The sequence below is a fragment of the Sphaerulina musiva genome, assembly GCF_000320565.1.
Source record: "Sphaerulina musiva SO2202 unplaced genomic scaffold SEPMUscaffold_6, whole genome shotgun sequence".
Taxonomy (NCBI): Eukaryota; Fungi; Ascomycota; class Dothideomycetes; order Mycosphaerellales; family Mycosphaerellaceae; genus Sphaerulina; species Sphaerulina musiva.
In genome coordinates, this window is record NW_016017388.1 from 1,833,062 (window position 1) to 1,848,072 (window position 15,011).

General features: G+C 51.8%; 8 protein-coding genes across 8 annotated transcripts; 6 read left to right on the forward strand and 2 right to left on the reverse strand.

Annotated features, from left to right (window-relative positions):
* Nucleotides 1-19: 19 nt before the first annotated feature.
* SEPMUDRAFT_134180 (initiator tRNA phosphoribosyl transferase) lies at nt 20-1,320 on the forward strand (the record flags this gene model as incomplete). The annotated part of the gene is made up of 2 exons (XM_016902616.1): nt 20-1,184; nt 1,259-1,320. The coding sequence occupies 2 exons, from the start codon at nt 20-22 to the stop codon at nt 1,318-1,320; spliced, it is 1,227 nt and encodes a 408-aa protein (XP_016760422.1).
* Nucleotides 1,321-1,910: 590 nt separating this feature from the next.
* Nucleotides 1,911-4,294, reverse strand: SEPMUDRAFT_149995 (SEP-domain-containing protein). Its single transcript, XM_016905898.1, has 3 exons — nt 4,176-4,294; nt 2,321-4,124; nt 1,911-2,224 (listed from the first exon to the last, which is right to left on the reverse strand). The coding sequence occupies exons 1-2, from the start codon at nt 4,239-4,241 to the stop codon at nt 3,006-3,008; spliced, it is 1,185 nt and encodes a 394-aa protein (XP_016760423.1). The 5' UTR covers nt 4,242-4,294; the 3' UTR covers nt 1,911-2,224; nt 2,321-3,005.
* Nucleotides 1,930-2,352, forward strand: SEPMUDRAFT_142451 (mitochondral 37S ribosomal protein S27; the record flags this gene model as incomplete). Its single annotated transcript, XM_016903001.1, has 2 exons — nt 1,930-2,224; nt 2,321-2,352. The coding sequence occupies 2 exons, from the start codon at nt 1,930-1,932 to the stop codon at nt 2,350-2,352; spliced, it is 327 nt and encodes a 108-aa protein (XP_016760424.1).
* A 185-nt stretch (nt 4,295-4,479) lies between the features above and the next one.
* Nucleotides 4,480-5,319, forward strand: SEPMUDRAFT_149996 (TOM13-domain-containing protein). Its single transcript, XM_016905899.1, has 2 exons — nt 4,480-4,879; nt 5,001-5,319. The coding sequence occupies exons 1-2, from the start codon at nt 4,619-4,621 to the stop codon at nt 5,118-5,120; spliced, it is 381 nt and encodes a 126-aa protein (XP_016760425.1). The 5' UTR covers nt 4,480-4,618; the 3' UTR covers nt 5,121-5,319.
* Nucleotides 5,320-6,391: 1,072 nt separating this feature from the next.
* SEPMUDRAFT_149997 (uncharacterized protein) lies at nt 6,392-6,999 on the reverse strand (the record flags this gene model as incomplete). Its single annotated transcript, XM_016905900.1, has 1 exon — nt 6,392-6,999. A coding segment is annotated over exon 1 (153 nt), but the record flags the coding sequence as incomplete, so codon positions are not given.
* A 254-nt stretch (nt 7,000-7,253) lies between these two features.
* Nucleotides 7,254-9,084, forward strand: SEPMUDRAFT_149999 (archaerhodopsin-2 precursor). Its single transcript, XM_016905901.1, has 4 exons — nt 7,254-7,876; nt 7,932-8,012; nt 8,149-8,195; nt 8,251-9,084. The coding sequence occupies exons 1-4, from the start codon at nt 7,658-7,660 to the stop codon at nt 8,864-8,866; spliced, it is 963 nt and encodes a 320-aa protein (XP_016760427.1). The 5' UTR covers nt 7,254-7,657; the 3' UTR covers nt 8,867-9,084.
* A 414-nt stretch (nt 9,085-9,498) lies between these two features.
* SEPMUDRAFT_150000 (uncharacterized protein) lies at nt 9,499-11,329 on the forward strand. The gene is made up of 2 exons (XM_016905902.1): nt 9,499-10,834; nt 10,895-11,329. Exons 1-2 carry the CDS (start codon nt 9,637-9,639, stop codon nt 11,221-11,223), a joined length of 1,527 nt encoding a protein of 508 aa, XP_016760428.1. The 5' UTR covers nt 9,499-9,636; the 3' UTR covers nt 11,224-11,329.
* Nucleotides 11,330-11,639: 310 nt separating this feature from the next.
* On the forward strand, nt 11,640-14,507 carry SEPMUDRAFT_150001 (cysteinyl-tRNA synthetase). Its single transcript, XM_016905903.1, has one exon. It carries the CDS (start codon nt 11,746-11,748, stop codon nt 14,137-14,139), a length of 2,394 nt encoding a protein of 797 aa, XP_016760429.1. The 5' UTR covers nt 11,640-11,745; the 3' UTR covers nt 14,140-14,507.
* Nucleotides 14,508-15,011: the final 504 nt, after the last annotated feature.

Here is a 15,011-nt window from a genome sequence, read left to right on the forward strand (position 1 = left end):
ACTCGACTGGGCCATCAGCATGCCGGCGCCTCTCCAACAGTCGGACATCATCTTCTCTTCCGCATCGCATGTTCTGCGTGACACACTCGGCGAGCTCAAAAAGGCCAATCTCAGCATCAAGAACCGCCTCAAATCGATCAAGCAAGACTCCATCTTTGTTTGTGCCGTCTCGGACGCGTATCATCTGCCTTTGGTGGCCAACGAACGGTGTGGGAGCTGGTACATCCCTCCCTCGAGGAAAGCGGGAAGTGCTTACTTCAAGTCCACCGATGGCCATTTTGGGCAATGGACACTCTCGCTCAGGAGATTAAACCTGCAAGTGCTGGACTGTCTGGAGCAGCATGGCGGTGTGGTGATTGTCGACTCGACGCGCCGAGGCAAGAGTATGCCTGATGCGCTGTCCAAAACCATCCCGATATGGGTCGCTGTCCTGAATCGACTGCTGTTCGTGGAAGACCAAGAACCGGGCGAGTTGAGAACGCCACTAGATGTCGTTGGGGAGAGCGAGCATGCGCAGATCGAGTCGCGAATTGACGAGTGTCTGCACGGATTGACACGCCTCGACCTGGATTTAGACGGCCTGAGGGCGAAGCTGAAGGGGAAGCCAATGCAAGTGTGCTGGCAACGACCTGGTGATGCACTTCCCGAGGACCTGTCCAAAGACGCGACCGCTAACTTGATTGTACTGTGCACTGCCTCGAACCAGACTAGCAACGAGACCTCTGCAACATCCGACTACGTGCAAGGAGCTGCAGACGACCCGGAAGCATGGTCCTGCGGACTAGATTCCGTATCTTTTTGGCGGCACAGCGAGGCTTTGCTTGCGGCATCAGAGGACGATCTACCACTCCTCATCAAGGAGCTCATGGCATCTGCAGACACAGTTGGTCCTGCCAACAGGCCAGTGTTGGTCAAGCCGACTTCCCAAATCTGGATCTCCAGCAATGATACTGCAAACAGCTCATGCGACGAGTTTGACTATGTGATCGCCTGCACGACAACACCAGACCAAGACCTCGTCACCAACTTGAAAGATCGCTACATTGTCCTCCCTCTGCCCGCAGGTAAGAACGGCAGCCGCATGCTTCGCACAGAATTATCGAAGCTCGACTCTTTCCGCATTAGCTTGAGTGCGACCAGCAAAATCCTAGTCACTTGCTCTACTGGCAAAGATCTTGCTATTGGTGCAGCACTAGCACTCTTATGTACCTGCTTTGATCATGATGGGAAATTGATATCGCCGACGGACAGTGTGCAGCCTTCGATCAACAAGACGCTCATCAAGCAGCGCTTGAGCTGGATCATGGTGTCTATGCCTGACGCCAATCCCAGTCGTGCGACGCTGCAAAGTGTAAACTCGTACTTGATGGGCTGACCATAAGTCTCGAACTTTTTGTTTTGATTCCCACACTCCGAGTACGCTATCTGTAACAGAGAAAGAGAAGAGAGATAGACAGGTAAGAAATCGACCGTCTCTTTATCCAATCATGCTCCCAATCCAAGAATCCCAACCTCATGCAGTCGTTTTTTCTTCTCCGGCAACACCCGACTTGCACCCTCTGGTGGAGAAATCCTAGCCTCCGGGAGTTCGTCTTCTGGAAGGGTTGCGTCAAGACCTACCTCATCTTGGGCAGTAGTGCGATATCGAGGGCTATACAGATAGCTAGCTCAAGATATTCCTTATAGTGTTTGCACGAGCTTTTCGGTTTCTATAGTCTCAACAGCTTCAAATAGATAATAGACGGCTACGTTTTGTGACTGATGTCTTCAAAAAGATGCGTTGAAGTCTGATGCATAGCGGTATAGCCCCACTCCACCCAAAAAGGCTTGGCGCCCATCACCCCCGACTCCCCGACCCATACCACCATCCATACATCACCACCTCCCATCCCCCCCATCCAACGCCTCCCCCAAATCCCTCATCTCACAATGTCCCTCATCCCCCGCACCCGCATCCTCGACCTCCTCAAAGTGCAATGCCGCATCTTCAACACCACCTTCAACCCCACCGGCCAACGACTCGGCAACAAAGTTTTGCGCCAACGACTTCGAGGCCCCGCTCTCGCAACCTACTACCCTCGACGCGTGGCGACGTTTGTGAATTTGAAACGCATGTATCCCGGATATGAGCTGTATGATGATTTTGAGGAGGATCGGTTGGAGCATTTGCAGATTGCGAAGTCGAGAGGGAAGGGCGCGCCGAAGAAGAAGAATTCGAAGAATGGTGAGTTTGTTTTTTTTTGTGGGGGATGATTGGGAGGAAAGGGGAAGGGGATGATTGTGGGTTTTGCTGAGCTGACTTTTTCGTTCTTTACTGCAGAAACGAGAAGGGGACCGAAGAAGAAGCGTTAGGATTGAGGGGGTGGAAGAAGAGAGAGATACTACCGATGGTTGGCTGCTGGGAATGGATGTACAGATGGATTGGGTTACAGGAGCATGGCGTTTGTTTTGGGGGAGAGAAAGGGCGGGAATCTGCAGCTGTTTTGTCTGAAAAGATTATGGGACAAACTGCGAAGGGCTTCTTTGCATTGGGACGAAGCGCTCTTCACGCGCTACAACTGGCATGTGGTGTAAGCGCGCAAAGCATACAAGAGGCGCCACATTGCTGGGCTCGTCAACGTTCAATTGAGTACAGCTATCAAGAAATTGAACGTGCGAGGCTCGAGAGATTCTAGACTTCGACGCTTCTCATGGACACATGGTAGACTCAGCCAGTCTTCTCGAACATCGTGCTAGACGTCACTAACATCTGGCGAGATAGGATGTCCACGTAAATAATCACCTGTTCGCTTACATGTGACTCTGCTGACCGTCGAGTGAAGCACATGGGGTGAGATAGTCTCATTCATACGTCTTTTCATAAGTTACGTGTAGTCTACATCCACTTCCTGGGTATCGTAGCGCCCGTTTTGGACCGGCGGATCCGTATCAGATCAGGCTTTTTGTCTGCCTACGCTCCAGACTCCGATCAAAATGCATCAGTTCTTTTTGCCCATGACCCTTTTCTAAGTCCACTTTTGTACAACTACTCCACCACGCTTGAAGTCATTAATCTCGCCCAAGACCACTGACTTATCCGCAAGCTCTCGAGTAGGAAACGTGGTCTGGAGGACGTAGGCACGTTGTTGCGATGCGGGAGATGCGCGGTCGACAAATGCATAGACGTCGCCGATTGTGTGTGTTGTGTTGAAGCGCGATGCGAGGCGTGTGCCATCACCGAGGCGCACCTGCAGTTGGAGAGTGGGTTGTTGCTCATCCACCTGCATTTCTGCTGGCTTAGGAACGGACGACGATGCTGCGGCGGCAGAAGCACTTGATGCGGGAGCGGTTGCAGGAGTAAGTCCAGGCGTAGGTGAGCCCAGACGCTGGCCAGATCCACCGAACGGCTTGTACTTGGGCTTCGGCGCGACGTAATTCTCTCCCTTGTGAGGTTCCAGATTGAGATCTACTTCCTGATCTGGCATTACGTCGAGCAGTGCCTTCGGTGCTCGTCCATTGTTGATCTCCTGCATGATGCGCTCGTTGGCCGGATCGTCGAATCGTAGGAGTGGTCCATCGTCAATGCTCACGCCGTCTGCCCACAAGTGCAACGTTCTCGTAACTCGTGGCGCTGGTGGTTGGCCACGAGCAGCAGAAGCAGCAGCGGGGTCCTGAACCACTCTGCTGGGGGCATCATCGCCTCCCAATGTCTGCGCCCGTCCCATAAAGTGGCTGCTTCGTGTCGTCTCTTCCTCATCTCCACTGCCACCTGGCCGATCGCGGTTCTGACGTGCCTGATCCATGATATTACGAAAGTGATCACGAGGTCCATTGCGTTGATTCGGATCAGTCACAGCCAGTCCACTCTTCTCGCCGCCAGCAAAGAGATCGCGCTTCTTGTCGTCCTCTTCGTCCTCTTCGTCGCCTCCCTGCAAGTCGCGAATGGTGACTGGACCTTTGGACTTCTTGTTGGTCTTCGGCTTGCCGGAGGACGTCGCGGTCTGGGGATTGGACTCTGCCGGTGGCGGCGCTGAGGCCGAGGGCTCGTCGTTTTCGTCTGTTGATGGCTGCTCGTCTCCGGCAGCAAAGAACAAGCTCACAGCTTCGTCGAGGTTCCAGTCTGATGCAGCCAGCGCTGTTTGTGCCTTGTGCCGTCAGTAAGAGGGGTTAATGAAAGGTCTTGGACGCAGACGTACCACAGTGGGATCAGCACCTGTCACTGAAGCGAACTGGGCAATCTTCTCTTGCTGTGACTCGTCCATGGTGGCGATGCGATGTTGTTGTAGCCAAGAGAGAGGAAGTTGTGGGAGGTGACAACGAAAGTGAGGTATGACATAGCAGTCGAGAAACCCTTGGCGGTTACCTAGGTCGTGGACTGTGGAGCTAGAAGGTACATGTACCTACCTACACCTTACCTTACTTTAGTTCAACTTTGAGTGAGCTTGTCATGCTTGTGTACATACATGTACATGTAGCGTTCCACTCCCTCACGCCGTCTTGATCGCTCAGGATATATTGGCTGCCGACAAGCATAGTGAGCGACTTTAGTGGCATACTGCCGCCCAAACGACCAAGTATCGCCGCCTCGAGGACGACAGATTCCCCTCAAGAACGATACCAATCCATCATACTCACAACCATGGACCTCTCCGAATCGCAAACGACATTTCCCTCCGACAGCGAGAATTACGATGCCAACCACTCGAACCAGGACTCGTCAGAAGTCCCCATATCGGATACGAGCAGTCCCATGATTCTCTATTCACCGCCTACATTCTGGAGTATATTACGCGGCGCTGCAATCAACCTACTGCTACCGTTCGTCAACGGGTTGATGCTGGGGTTTGGAGAGCTGTTCGCACATGAAGCCGCGTTCCGCTTGGGATGGAGTAATACGAAGGTATGTCTACATGTGTAAGAGAAGTAGACCGCCTTTCACAACCGTGCGAGATCTGGGGCCTGGACGTTCATATATCTCGAGGGAGATCTAGGCAGAGGGACAAGCGCTAATTGATTATCAGGTATTTCCCAATCACAGAATAGGGCACACAGTAGGACCAGGCGTGGAGATAAAGGAAGATCCAATCGAGAGAAGACGGAGGAATGGCCAGGAAATGGACGTGTACACTTCACTTGAGTAGTGTCGAGCAGGTGCGCAGAGGGATATACTCCAGCTGACGACGTGAAAAGCGTTATGGTCTATAATACCGAAAGAGGATCCGCGGCCACACAGAAGGGCTCGCAAAACGAGAATGACACGAACCACGAGGTCATGTCCGCGATGAAAGTGGCACTGCCTAGAAAATACCAGACGCCAAACCAACATAACAATCCACAAAAACTGTAGCAAATGCTATGTATGATTCAATATCCTGAGCCGGTCTGGATGCTTCGTGTACTTGGAGTAGTCTCGACAAGCTAGCTAGTCGCACCTAGTGCTCAATGGCTCCTCGTATTTAAATCTGGAGAGCATTTCCTGTGACTGTTCTCAAGCACTTTACTCCAGAATGTGAGCAGTCTAGCGACCGTGCGCGCATAATTATCAGTAACTGGAAGATAGTATGGTGTATTGTAATGCCTTCTCTACTTACCTAGGCACCATACATGTCAGGTATTTCTAAGTGAGCAGGCAGTCTGCGCCGGCAGATGAGAAAAGCCGGCTTGGCATTTGGTGTCTATCATGAAACTGCCATTTTTCTTTAAATATTTTCTTCCGCGTAGAAGCTTCACATCACATCCGGGCATCATTGCGCTGCTCTCGGCCCCATGGATACCTCAACCTCCCGGACTACATGTTCTCACGATTCGCGGCCAACAAGACGACGTCCGCCTGCCGAGGACCTGTATTAGGGCTGGTGTTCAGGCTGAGATAGGCCGCGGTTTCCCATCCACGACTTCGATTCTATGGACCATGCTAGCAGCAGAAGAATCATGGATCTCGGAGATAGCGCATCGTCATCGGGGATCATGGCCATCGAGTAAGTGTGCCTACGGCCAAGGAGACGCCGACTAGTATGCCTACCTTACCACCTAAGGTACCTTAGCTTTCCAATATGCGCAACCTCCGCAGAGCTGCGCGGCGTCCCGACTGCTATTATGCATGCGATGATGCCAGCTTTTCCAGTCAATTCATTCCGAGGGCACGAACTTCACTCCAAGCTCGAATGATCTTCGATGTCCTTACCATTCTCGGCTTTCTTACTCCTCTCCAATTAATTCACAGGCATGCAGTGCAAAGGAACCGTGGTCTTCCTTCCTGACTTGGCCAGGGGGCCACTTCCAGGTCAAATCATCACTTGTATATCCCCTCGAAAGGATAGTAGTGAATAGAGGCACAGATCCTCTCACTAGTGTCTTGGGCGCTATTGTCCGGTGTAATAGTGGACGAAGACGTTGGGACGAAGGCGGTCAAGCCCCCTCCAGGGACTGGCTTTTCACAAGAGTAGTGCATGAGATCGATGCGACCAGCGTGACAGTTCTGTTGCATAACTGAGCTTCAAGCTCGGATGCCAGAAAATGGCAGGCTATATCGTAAACTCGGTCCCACAGATTATGCCTTTCTGACATCCTGGACAGTTCTGCCGAGCGATGGTACTGCTACGACTACCACACCATCCTTGTACAAGTTTATTTGACGAACGAGCGGAGAAGATATGGTTGTTCAATCATTATTGGTCATCTCACATTGGCATGCACTGAATCACGAGCCTTGACGCTCGCGATGACGCTCCATCAAGCGAGTGTTGCATCGTAGTGGTATGGTCCATTATGCAAAAAGAGAAGGCAAGATGCTGTGACACCGATCACTGGTGTATCATGGGATTGTAGCAAAAGAACATTTTTCGTCAAAAATTTCCAAATCGCACACCACGGAACGCGATGGAAACTGACCAGGAGCAGCCATGGTCAATGACCTTGATGTCCTCACGAGGCGCGACGAGCACAGAAGTCCTGACTGTCCTGTGCACGCTCATCGATGCGATCATTTCGGAGGTGTTTTAACGCCCCCAGTCCTGGTCTCCAATGCTTCATCCCTTTGGGCATCTGCAGACGATCACACCATGTTGCAGGGATTCGGCACCTCTCGATAGCTGGATGGATCCGCACGCATGTCGAGCTTGCAGTAGAACTGGACAACTCTCCACGAAATTCGAGCTTGAGTTTTGCGAAACATGGATTCTCCTGCCATGGGTGTACCCATGCTCAATGCTTGACAGTGCGGAGAACTCGCGTTTTGTCCAATAGGAATGCTCGCTGCTGCTCCGGGACTTTGACTTCATGTGATCGCTCAAGAAGTCTTAGACGTCACTGTTGCTACAGATCTCACGAAACACTCTGGCGGGGACGATTCGTGGCTATACTATGGTCAGCTGCTTCTTTTGATACAGCCTGAGCTGTTGGACTTATGCAGGGCTCGTCGGGTTGCTGAAAGAGCGAAGAACGATAGTGAGGCAGCAAAGTGCACGCACCCACTACCTCCTAGCGTGATTTGACAAGAGTGTCAATAGTGAAAAAGTAAAGTTTATTGGCGGGGCACCCTGGATAGTGGATGGTATGGATGGAAAATGTCAGGTCCTTTTAGTGAGCTCATGGCCACCGTCGCCGTTCTCGATACCAGTAGTCGGCATCCTCCTCTCTTCTCCATCCTTTCAACTCCTCCAGCTCCACAGTCCACACCATGGCCGACATCTTGAGGCGAAACACTGCCATTGATACCAATGGACATATCGTCAATGGCAAGACCGTTGATATTCATATCACCGACGATGGCTCCAGCTTCTACTTTGCGATCTGCGCGGTAATGGGTACTGTGGGATTGGGCGTCCTCGCCTCGTCTCTGATGAAACCACGCACCCATCGCGTCTTCTTCTACATTACTGCGGCTGTCAACATTACGGTAGGCGGATGTGACTTTCGAACTTGAAAAGAGTGTTGTTGCTGACAAAGTCCAGGCCGCCGTCGCGTACTTCAGTATGGGCAGCAACCTTGGTTGGACACCAATCGATGTCGAGTTCGTGAGGTCAGACTCCAAGGTAAGTAGTTCTAGCCTCTGCTCGAGGTCGCATCAAGCTCGAGCCTATCAAGGCGATGTGCCTCAAGACTAGACCCGTCATGACGGCTTCGCGTTTCTAGAGACATTCGCTTACCATCGTCTTCTTCCTGTTCTAGGTCGCTGGCATGAATCGCGAGATCTTCTACGCACGATACATCGATTGGTAAGGAGGCAGTAGTCACACACGTTCTTGGCGGATAGTGCTGATCTTTGACCAGGTTTGTCACCACGCCTCTTCTGATCATGGACCTGCTTCTCACTGCTGGTCTTCCCTGGACAACAATCATCTGGACCATCTTCCTCGACGAAGTCATGATCGTCACGGGTCTGGTTGGCGCACTCGTCAGCACAAGCTACAAGTGGGGCTATTTCGCGGCTGGAACCGCTGCCATGTTCGGAATCTTTTACAACCTCGCCATCCACGGACGCAAATCCGCAGCCCATCTCGGCACGGATGTCGTTCGTACCTACACAATTTGTGGTGTCTTGACATTGTTCATCTGGCTGCTCTACCCCATCGCGTGGGGTATCAGCGAAGGTGGTAACCTCATCTCACCAGATGGCGAGGCTGTCTTCTATGGTATCCTGGACCTTATCGCCAAACCAGTCTTCTCCATCGCTCTGATCTTCGGACACTGGAACATCGACCCGGCGAGAATGGGACTCGTCCTCCGTGACTACGATAGTGACCCGGATTACTTCCACATCGCCAAATCTGGAGGACATGGCGAGAAGAATGGCCTTGGAAATGGTACAGCCCACGACGCTGTTGCCGATGACCAAGGAGGTCCATCTGCCTCCGGTGGTGCTGCTGCCGAGGCGGACAAGGTCTGATGAAGACAGTCAATGATATACCTCACATCATGTATTGGTGGAGGACGACAGTATCGGGTGTTGACCGAATGAATCAACGATTGGAATTGCTTTGTAGGAGCGAAGATACCCTTTCGGCGACGGCGTGGTCGTAATGTTAATTGATTGTAATTTTCGTCTGAAAAGTGTTATTGCTGTAGCAAGAAATGCAAAACTGTCGTTTGAGCATCTTCATGATTAGCGGCCTGCAAACGATTTTCTTTCTTGCAATGAATGCTGTCCTTCCAAGAGGGTTTGAGGTCGTTCGTATGTGTTTGAGTCATCACTGAGTCGCATGATGCCAAGCCGGAAGTATTTGCTTCCTCTAGCTCCCGCCCGTTCATACCTCCTAGTGGAACATTGTAGTTCCGGGAGCGGGTTGCAAATGAGAGCATCTGAGCACATGGCCTCCTTTCTACAATACGGCGCCATTGCCTCGTCGCCCTACCTCCTATCTCGTATACCAAGACAGACGACCGAGGGTACACATTTTCCGAGTTTCATCCTCAGGCTGGCTGTGTGGCGGCAAAACCGAGTCCCTTGGAGACTAGAACTAGCATCGAACTCTAAACCTTGTGCCCTTTCCATCCACCTCCGAGGTCCGCGCCAACAATCCTGCGCCTCAACCAGGTCCCACGCACGCAAACGTGTCCAAGGACATTCTTACTTCATCAACAGTATGCCGGCCTCCATCACAGAACGAAAGCATTGATACGGATCCTCCACGAAAAGGCAGCGGAGAGAGGCCCGACATGTCTGGCGAGCAGGGCCAAGGCCTGTTGACGGGCGAGTTCCAGGAGAAGCCGGCGGATGGTAGACTGGCTTCGATTCGAGGCATCTCTTGGAAGGCCATTCTCGGATCCATCGGACATGCACTGAAACCAGAGATCTTTGAGCGTCGAGGATTGTCTGCTGCGCAGAAACGCATCGGCACCACAGCATGGCTCGATGGGCTGCGTGGCATCGCAGCTCTCTCAGTGTGCACGATGCACTTGTGCGTTTTCACGCATCCCAACCTGGAATTATGCTATGGAGCTGGAATCGAGTGGGAGAGATATAATACCAGTATTGCGGCGTGGCCTATCTTTCGACTGCCCTTCACCGGAGGCCACTTTGCCGTGATTTTGTTCTTTACCATATCTGGATATGTGGTCCCTCGACGATTGTTGAGCTTATTACATGAAGGGAAACAATCAGAATTTGTGGAAGCGATCAACGGGGCGATTGTGCGAAGACCCGGGCGACTTTACCTGCCAGTGGCGTTTTCTACGCTGGCTTTGGCTTTCTTCTGGCATATTACTGGCCTGGCTACAGCTTTCCCACAACGACAGAGCAATATATTTACAGAATGCTGGGCTTGGTGGAAAGATCAACTCAAGTTCTGGTACTACTACCGTACCGGCTTCCTCTTCACGTACTACAATGCTCATACTTGGACCATTCCTGTGGAATTCCGCGGCAGTATGAACATATTTGTGTGGCTCTTTGCGGTTCATCAGGTGCGCACGCGCTGGCGCATAATATTGACAGTAGGCATACTGGCGCACTTCATCCATGCTTCTGGAGCTTGGTACGCGGCCTTCTTTGCTGGTATGCTTACCAGCGAGCTGGACTTGATCTATACGAATGGTGTGCAAGTGAGCTTGCCTTGGGATTTCATCATCAACTTCTTTAGGAAGCGACCCATCGTGAAGCAAGTTACTTTACACGTCATGCTCATCATAGGACTTTTACTTGCCAGCCAGCCGAGCTCAGACATGCATTCGAGGGAGGAGACGATGGACTGCGGACCATGGAGTCACTTGAACAAGATGATCCCAGGTCCCTACGAAGATGGAAATAACACGACGTACCGATGGTTCTGGCTCTTTTGGGCTGCGTGGATGATCATCGTCACGGTCGGTCAGATCAGCTGGGTCAAGAGGCTTTTCGAGACCGGTCCAGCTCAATGTAAGGCTCCCCGAGATCATCATCCACATGCCCGAACAAACAAATGCTAACATATTACAGATCTTGGTCGCCACTCCTTCGCCCTCTATCTCGTGCACGGTCCCATCATCGGTCTGTGGTCCGATCGCCTCTTCTATCTCGCAGGTGTAAAATCGCCTACTAACGACGACGACATTGTCCGCTTCGGACACCTGACCAACAAGTGGAAAGACGCCAGCTGGTGGTTCCTCCCAGAAGGAGGTCCTTATGCCTTGGAGCCCAACTTCATTTTTTGTGTGGTCTTGTCTCTCCCAGTGATGCTCTACGTGGCGGAATGTGGAACGAGAATGTTTGATATTCCTGGCGTCAAGGTGTCACGATGGATGTGGACCAAGATGAAGTCCTTGTAAGAGGAGCGACAGTGTGACGGCCGTATGAGTGTTTCGGCACGTTGTATTGGTATATATGAGTACCTAGCTTGTACAGTCTCAGAATGGGAAAAAGCAGTGTGATTCCTTGTCGACATGATGTCCAACCCAGACTGTTGTGTCCAGCATTTGCATACGCACTGATCTGCTCGCTTCTATTTCCAGCCCCAGCTTCACTCACGGGCCGGGCTCCGTCGGCAGCAAGAACTATTCTAAGCCTTGTTCATATGCGCGCTAAAGTGTTGGAAAGCTGGAGTCATCCACTGCTCGGTACAGTAAGTACATGCCATTCTTTGTCCATCTGTCTTTCTCTGTCTGTCTGTCATTCTCCCGCATAGGTACCCGCTCCTTCCTTCTTTGATGCATAGTCGCCTCACCGTGATCGCAACTTCGTCGCTGACCAGGACCATCGCCAATGCAACGACACCTTTCATAACACGAAGCCAGCCCCACCACCAACTTTGCTCGAGATATCGACTGTCCAGCTTGACCTGGCACCGCACAATGGCCACCGCACAACCCGAATGGCGCGCACCGCAGAAAAGTGTCGAGCAGGGTGGGCTCCCTCAACTGGTCATCTACAACTCCCTCACGAGAAAGAAGGACCCTTTCGTGCCCATTTCAGGCACCAAGGTTGGCTGGTATGCTTGTGGGCCTACCGTCTACGATGATGCGCATTTGGGACATGCGAGAAACTACGTCTCGAACGATATCATCAGGAGGATCCTGTCAGACTACTTCAAATTTGACGTCAACTTTGTTATGAACATCACGGATGTAGATGACAAGATCATCTTGGAGGGACGAAAGCGGTATCTGCTGGATCAGTTCCTGGCAAAGCACGAGGCCGTGGACGAGGAGGTGCGGAGTACTACACGAGAGGCGTATGAAGCGTACGTAGCCAAGCAGCTGCCGCTATTGGGGGAGAGCAAGCCAGAGACATTCGCCCAGGATGAGAAGAAGGCTTATGGACACGTGCTGAGTGGGAAAGCGGTGGAGGGCAATGGACCGCCAGGAGATAAAGAAGCGAAGGTCAAGATGCACTTGGACACAGTACGGTCAGCTGCGGAAGTTCTGGCTTTGCCATCAGACCAGATTCCGGCTCTAGACGTGTGGGCAGCGAAAGCGTCGGGAGTGCTCAAGCCATATCTGGATAGCAAGTACTCCCACACCATCGACGGCCGGAAACAACACGATGTCTTCACAAAGCTCACAAAGCTGTACGAGCAGCGTTTCTTTGAGGACATGGAACGGCTGAATGTACGATCGCCGGACAAGCTTGTGCGCGTGACAGAATATGGGCAGAAGATTGTGGACTTCGTCAAGCAGATACAGGACAATGGGTATGCTTACGAACACGAAGGATCGGTGTACTACGACACGACAGCGTGGGAAAAGAGTGGGGGTGTATACGCGAGACTACAGCCATGGAACAGAAACGACCAAGAGCTGCAAGCGGATGGGGAAGGCTCACTCGCTACGAATACGACCAACTTCAAGAAGGCCAGCTCAGATTTCGCGCTTTGGAAGGGCTCGAAGCCGGGCGAACCAGTCTGGGAATCGCCTTGGGGTGAAGGCCGACCTGGCTGGCACATAGAGTGCTCGGCCATGGCCTCTGATATCCTAGGAAAGCAGATGGACATACACTCCGGCGGCATCGATCTTGCTTTCCCACATCACGACAACGAGCTGGCACAATCAGAAGCATTCCACCACAAGTGCGGCGCAGAGAGTGAGCAGTGGGTGAACTACTTTCTGCACATGGGGCATTTGCACATCTCAGGCAGCAAGATGAGCAAGAGTCTGAAGAATTTCACGACGATCAAGACTGCCCTCGATCGGGGTGACTACACTCCACGACAAATGCGCATCATCTTTCTACGCGGCGCGTGGAAAGACCAGCTGGAGATTGACGACGATATGAGGAGCGCAGGCAGGGCGTGGGAGGAGAAGATTGACAACTTCTTCATCAAAGTGCGGGACATCCATTCTCATCCTACGACCACTCACAGCAATGGCGCCAATGGAACGTCTACCCCTAGTTCCGAGCTGGACGCTCAGCTCGAGGAAGCAAAGGTGAAATTCAACGATGCTCTGCTCGACTCCTTCGATACGCCGACTGCTATGCGCATCATTTCAGACCTTATCACATCATACAACTCGGCCGCATACATCCCGGACCAAACTTCTATTGCCATCGGCAAGTGGGTGACGGAAATGCTGGTAATGTTCGGCCTAGATGCGAACTACAAGCAAGGAGAGATTGGCTGGTCCGGAGTCGACATACCAGAGCAGGCCAAAGCTTTCATCTACCCCTTGTCTGAACTACGTGATCGAGTCCGTAGTCAGGCCATCGCCGGCGAGGTCGACATCTTGTCCCTCGGTCGACTCGACGAGAAGGATAACTTCTACCGCGACGATCAGAAGTACGCTCGCGCACTGGCCAATTTCCAGCGGAAACTTCACGAGCTGTACACAAAGAATGCAGAAACCAAGGCGTATCTTGAGGCTTGTGACGAATTGCGGAACACAACATTATGGGATCTGGGCATCTACCTCGAAGATCGCGAGAAGAAGCATGCACTTGTGAGGCCATTGTCAGCAAACCTGCGTGAGGAGAGGCAAGACAAGGAGAGAAAGGCTGCAGAGAAAGCTGCTGCGAAGGCAAAAGCACAGGCCGAGAAGGCAAAAGCTGATGCGGAAAAGGCGGAGAAGGCGAAGATTGACCCGGCGACCATGTTTCAGCAAGGAGAGTATGCTGGCAAGTACAAGGCATACGATGAAAGAGGAATCCCGACACACGAGGCTGATGGCAAGGAGGTCGCGAAGGCACAAACCAAGAAGCTCGCGAAGCTCTGGGAGGCTCAGAAGAAGCTGTTTGAGAAGGCACAAGCATAGTGATGGCGACATGGCTGCAGTGCGTCCCAGTCTACGAATCTGGCCATGGAATGAATGCCCAACGAAAGTCACCGCATCATATTGTGATGAAGGTACGATGAGTAAATGCTACCCTACCTAGGTACCTAAGTAAAGCTAAGGTAGATATGATTGGGAACACACTCGCAATCTTTTTTGACTCGCCGCTCCCTATCAGTACCTATGTCCCATTGAACAGAAAGGTATATCAAACCTAACCCTAACCCTAACCCTAACACTTTGGGATTTGGGATTGGGATTGGGATTTTTGTGTTAAAGTACCTACGATGTGTTGGATGTATTGTATACCTCTTATACGAGAGTTTGCCGGTGATTGCTGAAGAAGGAAGGAAGTAAGAGTTGAAGGGATGGATAGGCTGGCACGGGATGGGGTAGAGGGGATAGGATGGTTCCTATTTCGTCGTCGCCGGAGTTTAATCTACGGTTTACCTATGTGTATAGTGTACATTGTACAGTTTGTACTTCAGGAAGAATAATTATCCTGTTACTGTCTTTTGCTCTTTAAGATGATAGTCGTGTGATAGCGTGATAGTGTGATAATCGAATCAACTCCCCGCACAATTTGAACGCCAATCCCAGCATGTGCATGGTGCGCACCGTCCACATCGTCGAGATCTGGGACTTGTACCAGTCCAGTGGCCAGTGGCCACTATTGTATTGTACCAGTCTAGCAGTGCCGCTTGAGCCTTTAATCAAAGTTGCAAAATTTCAAGAATGCGTGACGGGAGATTTTGGCCAATGTTGCTAGCTCATGACGTGGTCAGGAGTGTCGAGGTAGCGAAGTAGGTGCAACAGCATCATCAATGTTACTATGAACGCGGTTCTCACGGGAC

Coding starts and splice junctions, on each gene's coding strand:
- SEPMUDRAFT_149996 (XM_016905899.1), top strand. CDS start 4,619: ATGGACCTCTCCGAATCGCAAACGACATTTCCCTCCGACAGCGAGAAT. Junction 4,880..5,000: donor TGGGATGGAGTAATACGAAG/GTATGTCTACAT, acceptor ATTGATTATCAG/GTATTTCCCAATCACAGAAT.
- SEPMUDRAFT_149999 (XM_016905901.1), top strand. CDS start 7,658: ATGGCCGACATCTTGAGGCGAAACACTGCCATTGATACCAATGGACAT. Junction 8,013..8,148: donor TCGTGAGGTCAGACTCCAAG/GTAAGTAGTTCT, acceptor TTCCTGTTCTAG/GTCGCTGGCATGAATCGCGA. Junction 8,196..8,250: donor TACGCACGATACATCGATTG/GTAAGGAGGCAG, acceptor ATCTTTGACCAG/GTTTGTCACCACGCCTCTTC.
- SEPMUDRAFT_149995 (XM_016905898.1), bottom strand. CDS start 4,241: ATGGACGAGTCACAGCAAGAGAAGATTGCCCAGTTCGCTTCAGTGACA. Junction 4,125..4,175: donor CAGGTGCTGATCCCACTGTG/GTACGTCTGCGT, acceptor TGACGGCACAAG/GCACAAACAGCGCTGGCTGC.
- SEPMUDRAFT_150001 (XM_016905903.1), top strand. CDS start 11,746: ATGGCCACCGCACAACCCGAATGGCGCGCACCGCAGAAAAGTGTCGAG.
- SEPMUDRAFT_150000 (XM_016905902.1), top strand. CDS start 9,637: ATGTCTGGCGAGCAGGGCCAAGGCCTGTTGACGGGCGAGTTCCAGGAG. Junction 10,835..10,894: donor CGAGACCGGTCCAGCTCAAT/GTAAGGCTCCCC, acceptor AACATATTACAG/ATCTTGGTCGCCACTCCTTC.